We start from the raw sequence: 9869 nt of genomic DNA on the forward strand, positions 1-9869 counted from the left end.
TCCCAAGTACACTAGAATTATGGGATAATAAAGCAATGGAATAAATCAAAGCACAGACCACACGACACGAGATTTTTACGTGGAAAACTCTCAAAGAGATAAAAACCACGAGACCTCGTCCAGAGCAACAATCCACTATGAAGTAAAACGTTACAACCGATCACAAGTACATACCGCTTGGATCAAACCTTCTTCACTCACGCAGGAGCGGATAAACAATAAGAGAATATAGAAAAACGGAGAGATCTCATCGATTACAAGGACATAGAAGTGCTGAAATATCGAATGCACAGTCTATCACCTCTACGAGTAGAACCTCCCTTCCACAAGCTTCCTCTCTTTCTTTCTCTCTCTCTCTCTCTCACATCTTTGATGGCCTTAAACCCTTACAAAGCTTTAGGAAACTCTCTTGCATTACCTAGAACAGCCCTAGGTACCCCTATTTATAGTTTAGGCAACTCCCTTTCGCACCTCTTACAAAACCGCTTCAAATTTATGCAGTCCACACAAAATCCGAAATGAATCTGCGTAACCTCAATTGGTCGAGCACCACGGAAAATTTCAAACCAAACTCGCTGGAATTCGAGTCGAGGTAGTCCTCGACCGGTCGACCAGCACCCTCGATCGGTCGAGTGAAGCTCTCGACCGGTCGAGCCATGAGGAGAAATCCCCGTCAGTTAGAACATCTACAATTTTTTTGGCTTACTTTGTGTGGACCATTGAAACGAGTAAATATTTGATTTTTTTTCTTAGATTATGTATGATGATAATCCATTATTTCATATTATGGCCAATTACACCCTGATCCATAGCTCAAGTGGTAGACTAAGCGGAAGATACCTCGTTTCAACACTGAGGTCGTGGTATCAATTCCCTAGTGGGGGTGGGTAACACTGAAGTGTGAACTGATAGTAGGGTGTACTTACAAACAAATTAAAATAAATAAATAAATATTATGGCCAATTTCAGATCCAGTGCGGCATCTGTAGCTTCAATTCATTATTCAAAGAAGTGTGAACTGCTGGTCTGGTCTAATAACTGTCTGATGTTGTTTGAAATTACAATAATAATTTGGAACGAATAACCGTTTTTTTTTTTTTTTCAGTGATTGGAAGTGTCGAGGAATTATGAATTGCCAAAGAGTAGCACGACCCAAAGGAGAAGATCGTTGCAGACATGGGTAACACACCATAAATCCTTCATGTCTCAGGCAGAAAATGCACTGTCTTGCATCAATGTTATTGAGTTTTCCCTAAAGATTTTCAGTGCTTGTCGAAATAAGGCCCGATAAACCTCACTAAAATAAAGAAAATTTTATTAGAAACTACCTATTTAATCTAGAATTTAGATCTGGTACCCTTTGAGAAGGGATTCAGATTCAGTAGTGATGACCCTCCACTACCAGCGGACGAGGATTTCCTGCGAAAGCCTTTCGCAGGAAGTTCCTGCGCTGGAGACTGAGATGGAGCCCACCGTGATGTTTGTAATGAATCCACTCCGTCCATCCGTTTTCTGACATCATTTTCGTTAATAAACCAAAATTGATCAAGATTCAAGACTCAAGTGGGCCGCACTAAAAGAGAAGGTGGTTAGGAAAATTCCTACCGTTGAAATCTTCCTAAGGTCGACAGTGATGTTTACATGCCATCTATACCGTTCATAACCTCATTCCTACTGGGATTAACTCAAAACACAAATATTAACATGATTCAAAACTTCTGTGGCCCCATGAATATTTCAACTGTGGATGTTAAATTCTAACGTCATCGGCTCACTTAAGCAATGGATCCGGTTCAAATTTTTTCCCTAATATTCTAAAATTAACACAAAAAACGGATGAACGGGGCGTAGTAGGCCCACCTGGGTTCTCAGCGCAGGAACTTCCTGCGAAACGCTTTCGCAGGAAATCCGCGTCCACTACCAGGCTGGTGTTGGTCGGTGATGGAAAACCTCTGAGGGCCCACCATGATGTATGTGTTTTATCCGTACTGTCCATCCATTTTTCAATTTCATTTTAGTGCATTCAAACAAAAATAAGGCATATTGAAATCTCAGATGGACCACGCCACAGGAAACGGTGGTTGATTGAATGACCACCATTGAAAACTTCTTGGGGGCCACGAAAGGTTTGGATCAAGCTCATCTTAGTGTTATCACTTCATTTAGGTCTGTGTGACATAATCAACAGGTTGGATAACAAACAAATATTACAGTGACCCTAGGAAGTTTTTAATGGTGGGGGTTCAACCACCACTTTTTCCTGTGATGTGGTCCAACTGATATTTAGATATGCCTCATGTTTTTAGATTTATACCCTGAAATTAGTTGATAAAATGGACGAACAGAGTGGATAAAATACATACATAGTGGTGGGGCCATAACTTGGATCACGGGATCACTACACAGTCCTTTCAAAAGTGTTTTCAATAAACTACACAAGAATACCTTCCTATTTAGATTTATTAACAGCGGCTAGGTCCACTGTGTGAGCACGGTACGCCGATTGGCTGGTGCACCACACACCAGCTATATAGCTGGTGTATACACGTGTCGTGCGAAGACGAGCGCAGCCGCCCCTCGAGCTCCGAGTTGTACGAACGGTTCAAAGAGATCAAAGTTGCATGGCCCCAAAATGATGTACTTGTTATATTCACACTGTTCTTCCAGTTTTCGAGGTCATTTTAGTGCATGAGACAAATTTAATCATATCCAAAGGTCAAATGGGCCACACCACGAATAAAAGCGGGGATAATGATTTTCATTGTTAAAACATTCATAGGGCCCACCATAACATTTATTTTCCATCAAATCTGTTCATAAGGTCACAAATACCTAGAGAAAAAACAAATATCATATTGATCCAAAAATTATGACTCCCAAAAGGGTTTCAATCTCCCACCACTTTTTACAGTGTGGTCCAATTGATCTTTAGATCTGTCTTATTTTTCGATTCAAGCCTTAATACGATCTCATAAAATGGATGGACAGTTTGGATATAACACATACCTCATGATGGGACCCACAGAACTTGTTGACGTCAATACAACAGCTATATAGCTGTGTGTGGAACACCAGCTAATACGCTTCCGTGAGCACAGGGGTCAGTGGCTGGTGGGCTCGACCATATTATTTACATGAAATCCACCCTGACGGTAAGGTGTATCATAACAAGATGCATCACCGCAGGATTGAAAACTGGCAACCTCCAAAGTATTTCCATTGGTGTGGCTCATTGGTATGGCCCATCGAAATCACAAATGGGCCTGATTTTTGAGATCAGGCCTAAATTTTATTGTGGCACCTAATGGTTGGAGTGGATTTCATATAACCATTATAGTGGCCCCTGCAAAAATCAAGAGTAGACACATTTCTCTCAACTGTTTTCTTTGATGCAGCTCACCTGAATTATGGGTCAGCCTGATTTCTTGGGCCTGGGCCTAACATACGATTAGACATTCAATGGTCAGAGTGTTAGATCTCACATACAAATCAAAGATTAGGCCTTTTATTTTATTTTTTCCAATATACCAGCATAAATATAATGTAAAATATGTTTATTGGATGATTGATAGGAGTATAGTAAGGAATTTGAGTGTTAGACAATCCATGTTTAATACCATGGTTCAAAGGTGGGTGACTTTTGCATGCTCAGTGGGGAGGAGTAAAGTTCTCACGGTTGATAATTTATGCATGCGTCTCGTGATCATCCCCAATATATATTTATGATGCTATTAAGATAAGGAATCGATTGTTCATCTTTTTATCCATTGTATTTTGTTAAAACCATTTAGATTAGTTTCTTTAATTTGTTTGAAATTGCATGGGTTGCTTCAAGTTCGATTGGTCAGTTTTTCTAATTTTCTTGGTGTCGGGGGAGCAAAAGTAGAGTTATGAAGTGAGTCTGGCATCTATGTTTATTAGAAAGGCTATAAGGCATCTGGTTGGAAAAAAAAAACCCATTGTTTTATAAATTTAAAGAATAGCATCTCGAAAGTTTTTAATAGGGCAAAATTAAATTAATGGAATGGTGGGCAACCAGCTAAAGTATTAGCCATCGATCAGTTTCATGTTAGGTGGTTAAAGTTGTTAATGGTTTTCTATTGTAATTTTCCATTTTGTATTCTTTGGCTTTAGCATTTTTTGTAATAAAGTGATTATCGCTTCAAAACTAATCATATGAACTTTGGAAGCCCACATGTGCATATAAGAAAACCCATCTACACACCATGCATGACCTATGGCGGGGTGAAATATGGGTCCGAGATCCAATTTGTCCATCAGGTTGGACTAACCATGTGATGTCCCGGCCCAAAAACAAGATGACCCACTATTTAGGTGGACCACAATTCATGAAACAAAAGGATGGTTGAAAAAAAACCTGGCCACTTTTTTCCAAGCTGTCCGCTTGTTACTAACATTACGGCCCTCCTGATGAGTAGACCAGCTTAAATATTGTGAAGGCAGCAATCCAGTCAGGCTCCTTTTGATAAATGGCTTGAACTTTACATCCATAAGCCATGATCACCGATGACTGGGCATGTAGATGGGCTATCTTATATAGACGGGGCTTAACAAACCAATCCTAAGGTATCTGGTATAACATCTACAGCTTGTTTCTTACTTCACATGGACTGTTGAAACTGAGTAAATATTTGATTTCCTTTCCTATATTCCTTCTGATCATCCGTTGTTTCAGCTTGAACATAATGGCCAAATTCCAATCATTGCTAAATCCGAAGTCTCAGGTCATTATTCAAAGTATTGTGAACTGCCAATCTAATAACTGCCTCATGTTGCTTAAAATAACAAGAATAACTTGAAAATGGTATAAACATAGTTATGTGGTTTTTTTAATTTATTATTTATTATTTTTTATTTTTATGCAAGTGTAGAGGAACCATAAAATGCGAAAGAGGGAGCACATATAAGGTGGGCCCCATGAAAAATCAAGTGTGTCAGGTTTAAAGCCGAGAAATCAGGCAGATATGTGATTCCGGTGAGCCAACTTTACCCTTAATTTTTACTGGGCACCACTATGATTTTATTAAATTCATTCCAACCATCAGATGCCAAACTAAACTTCATGACTGAAGCCAAAAATAGGCCCATTCATGATTCAAATGGGCCACACTAAGGGAATGAGATTGGTGAGTGAGTGTTGTCTTGTACATTGTTTTCAACCATGGGGTCCATCTGAATCACAGATGGAATTGAGTTTTGGACCCTAGGCTTAACAGGGGGTGAAGCACCTAGTGGTCAGAGTGGTTTTCACATAAACATCATGGTGGGGCCCACCCAAGCTGCTGATTCCTTTCCTCGCACTAATGTAAGGTACTCTAATGGTAATTACCTAGATTAGTGAGAGAGCTTATTGAAAACCTTTTTGAAAAGGGTAATGGAATGTAAATTTTATATTAATTATAATTTTATTTTTATTTTTATTATTATTTTTTTTTTTTGTGTAAAATTCCCTAAAATAAATGCATCAGGCATGGTGGTCTGGTTGCTCTGTCAACCCACATCTCATTGTCCTGCAATTAATATTGCCTAACCAAATGCCTTCATTGAGGAATGGAAGGATTAAATGGAAATGGTATTTACAATAAGAGTTCAGATGTTCCTGAGCTACCACTCCTCACTCTCACATACTAAGTCTCTAAAATCCTTCCTGTTATGTTGCCTTTGGTACACCTACTAACTGAATAGCTCTGTTTCGAGCTTCTCTAGACTTGAAATGGCACTCAGATTATTCACTTCTTTTTGGAGGTTTGCTTGAATACATCCCAACGTATTACAATACTATATGTTGCAACTTTAGCCTTTGAATTTGGATCATCTTCCAATGATTCAAACCGTTTATATGACAAAAATCTCACTTTGTATGGTGGAAAGACATCCAGTAAATACTCTCAATCGGATTATTTCAACCCTTTGGTAATTTGACACTTTTGCTTAGACATGATCTTTGTATAATCAAATGGGTTGAAATGTTCAAAATGAGAGTTCATTTGGGCATACTCCATTCAAGAAGATCCTTGAGAGAGGCATCCCCTTTCATTTAAAACACACGCGAAAAAAATAAAAAACACAATTTTAGGGAATAACTACCTTATTAGTTACGTGGTTAATGGAATTTGAATTTTGGGGTTTGCAAGGAGGGGATTATACACGTGCAGAAAATGCATTTTTGTAACTTAAACAAGGGAAATGATAAAATTCAACCTGCTATACTGTAATATCGAATGTGTTCAATCACGGCACAACACAGTACAGCAGACTGTATTTTATCATTTCCCCTTAAACAAACCCTTTAAGATGTTTTAGAATAATCTTTCCAAGTAGAGGATAATTACAAGCTGAAGATACAACATTACTTCAATTCCGAATCTCAAATCGACAGGGACTGTTCTGCTTCTCTCCACTGGGGCAGTTTCAGTTTCCTTCGATGCAATACGGCAAGGGTATAGATGTTGACCACAGAGGCCAGTGTTCCCCTCAAAACTTGAAGGTGGGAAGGTAGAGAACTGCCCTCCTGAAGGGATTGCTCCAGACAAGCCGTTGTTTGCTATATTGAATCTTGATAGAAAGTTGAGCTTGATTAGAGAAGAGGGTATGGCTCCCACGAGCTTATTGAAGGACAGATCCAATATCTCTAAGTTCTTCATGTTAGATAAACCACCTGGAATTGCTCCAGTGAGGTAGTTCTTGCTGAGATCCAGTGCATGAAGATATTCCAAATTCCCAAATTCCGGCCGGATCAGTCCTGTAAGCTCGTTGCTGCTCAGAACCAATGATGGCCTGAAGCTGCTAGCATGATTGTATTGCCACCCACTTGCATTTTGATTGGATTTCATGAAAAGCGGAAAGCCAGGAGGTGTAGACTCTTCATGTGAGATGTTGGGGAAAATGAGACTCTTCAATTGTGTCAAGCTTTCTGGGATTTCTCCTGTGAGTGAATTGTTTGACAAGTCCAAATAAAAGAGAGAATCTAAGCTACCTAACCATGAAGGGATGTTTCCATTCAAGTGGTTCCAAGATAAGTCTAACAGTCGTAATTGAGTACAGTTTCTCAGCCAGGGAGGAACTGAACCAGAAAGGCCACAGTTTGGAATGATAAGAACCTCTAGGCTCTTGAATCCTTGAATTCCATATGTGGGCAATTCTTCGCCATGGAAACTCTTGGTGAGTACCAAAGTAGTTAGGTTCTTGCATTGTTGTAGGACCCCAAGTGCCGCTGAAATGTTTCTGAAGCTATTATTTGACAGCGACAGGGAAGTGAGTTCCTGAAGGTGTTTGAAGCTATCAGGGATTTGGCCATCGAGGCTGTTTTTAGCAAGGTTTATGGTCTTCAATTCTGTGCAGGAGGATAAGCTATTGGGAATGTTGCCACGAAACTGATTCGAGCCGAGATCAAGATGGCTGAGATGGACCATTGCTGTGCAATCAAGATCTATCCCGCCACTAAAAGAGTTATTGTTTAGATTAAGAAAGCAGAGTGACGACAAGCTCAACAAGGATGCGGGTAAAGGTCCTGTGAAACTGTTTGAATAAGCAGAAAAAACCTCCAACTTTCCAAGTTTACTGAAAACATCAGGCAGATTCCCTGAAAACTCATTGATTGAGAGATCCAAATGCATGAGGTTAGAAAGATTACCTATTCCATCGCTCAGCAGCCCGGATAGTCTGTTTTTGTGAAGCTTCAACTCATTCAACAACACCAACTCAAATAAACTGTCTGGCAAACTTCCTATCAGTTCATTCGAATGAAGAGAGAGCTCTAGAAGGGACCTACAATTCCCAAAACCTGTTGAGAAATTGCCAGAGAACCCATTTGATGAAAAATCAAGAACCTGAACCTGGGACGACATGCCGCAAATACTCGCATCGATGGGACCATCGAACTTATTAGTATTGATAATGAATGCCACTAAATTCGTGGACCGCGCAAGGATCGGCTGCCTGCCGGTGAACTGATTGTTCGAGACATTGAAAGACAGGATCATTGGTAAATCAGAATCAGCCATGATTGAACCAGAGAAGTCATTGTGACTCAAATCAAGAGCCTCTAAATGCTGAAAATGAAATAGTTCTGTTGGCACAGTGCTGGTGAGCTTGTTATCAGAGAGGTTGAGGACTCTTAGCTGATCCAAGCCGGACAAGGATTCAGAAATGAAACCTTTCAATCCTCTCCCGCCAAGATCCAACCCGATGACCCTTTTGCCTAGGACTGTTGAATCCTCGACCCCTAACGTAGAAGACATCTCGCAGTTGATGCCGGCCCAGCTGCAGCAATCGGACGAAGCATTGCCCCACCCATCAATTGTAGAGTCCAAACCTGTCAGGAAGCCTTGCAGCGCTCTCCAATCGTTGGAATTGCAATTTGGGCTTTGAGAATTCGAGATGTGGGATTGGAAAGCAAGACATAGGAAAACGAAGAACGCCCAGAAATCTCTCTGAAGCATGTTCGACTTTGAAATAGATTGAAGAAGAAGAAGAAGAAGAAGAAGAATAGATCCTTGTTTTTCAGAGTTTTGGGTTTTTGAAGAATTCAAACCTGAAATTTCCTCTCAACTTCGCTTTACTGTAAAAGATTGGATTTGGAAATGCTCTGCCATTTACTTTGACCAGAAAGACTTGGGGGACGGCAGTTACATCAGTTGGACTTCATTTTGATACAGTGGAGCTAGGAGAACCGGAATATGGTACAGCCATCCCTCCACGTGGTATGGTGATGCATCAATCAGATCCGTCCATCTAGGGATACGTATCATGGAACGGTTCGTGTTTTTTCAAAAATCACAGGATTAGATTCGACTATTTATCCATTTTCTTGATTTCTCCGAAAATGAATTTTGGTGGTTAGCTATTTTTGTTTACTGCCGTTGCTTTTGTGGGCGCGGATCAGATGGACATGATCTCTGATGGATTGTGTATTTAGAACCGTTTTCCATCCGCACTACAGGAAACGTTACAGACGGTCTTCATTGATATTTCACACTGCCTCGTGTGCTGTGAAGAGATGGCTCTAGGGGTTGGCTCTACTCCCCCTGCCACCAGCCCGGTGGCTGATGGTCGGTGCTCTGTGGGCCCTACCATGATGTATGTTTTTCATCCATGCCATCTATCTATTTTTCTAAATCATTTTATGGCATGATACCAAAAATGAGGTATATCGAAATCTCAAATGGACCACATTACAGGTAACAGTGTTGAATGAACGTCGACCATTAAAAACTTTTTGTGCCATGAAAGTTTTGGAATAAGCTGATATTTGTTTTTTACCTTCATCTGGGTCTGTATGACCTAATCAGCAGGATGTCAAATAAACAGTACAGTGGGCCTCAGGAGGATTTTAATGGCGGATATCCAATCACTATTGTTTTCATGGGGTGTGGTCCACCTGGGATTTATATCCCTCTCATTTTTGGGATCAACTACTAAAAGTATCTGTAAAAATGGATTAACCGAACGGATTAAAAAGATACATCATGGTGGGTCCCACAGAGTAAGAAGCTATTGGCCGGTGGCAGGGGGAGTAGCCAATCCGTATCCGCTTGGGGATGAGGATTCCCTGCTAAAGGCTTTGTGGGCCACCATGATGTTTGTGGAAAATCCACCAAGTTCATCAGTTTTGCAAGATTATTTAAGATCATTTTAGGTAATGGGCCCAAAAATGACCTAAATCCAAAACTTAAGTGTGCTTTACGTAGGTAAATTCTTACTGTTGAAAGTTCCCGAGTCCGCAGTGATGTTCTGAACTAAAAGCATAAAAATAGCCTGATTTAAAATTCTTGTGGCCGTACGCATGTTTCAACAGTGCATGTTCAATCCTCTACCGTTGTAAGGTGAGAAGAAATCAATTGTATTTC

The 9869-nt window shown here is 40.3% G+C and overlaps 1 protein-coding gene across 1 annotated transcript; it reads right to left on the reverse strand.

The window, feature by feature from the left end:
* Window positions 1-6309: 6309 nt before the first annotated feature.
* On the reverse strand, window positions 6310-8552 carry LOC131228287 (phytosulfokine receptor 1-like). The gene has a single exon (XM_058224164.1). It carries the CDS (start codon window positions 8460-8462, stop codon window positions 6321-6323), a length of 2142 nt encoding a protein of 713 aa, XP_058080147.1. The 5' UTR covers window positions 8463-8552; the 3' UTR covers window positions 6310-6320.
* Window positions 8553-9869: the final 1317 nt, after the last annotated feature.

The sequence above is a fragment of the Magnolia sinica genome, chromosome 2 (assembly GCF_029962835.1).
Source record: "Magnolia sinica isolate HGM2019 chromosome 2, MsV1, whole genome shotgun sequence".
Classification (NCBI taxonomy): Eukaryota; Viridiplantae; Streptophyta; class Magnoliopsida; order Magnoliales; family Magnoliaceae; genus Magnolia; species Magnolia sinica.

Coding starts and splice junctions, on each gene's coding strand:
- LOC131228287 (XM_058224164.1), bottom strand. CDS start 8,462: ATGCTTCAGAGAGATTTCTGGGCGTTCTTCGTTTTCCTATGTCTTGCT.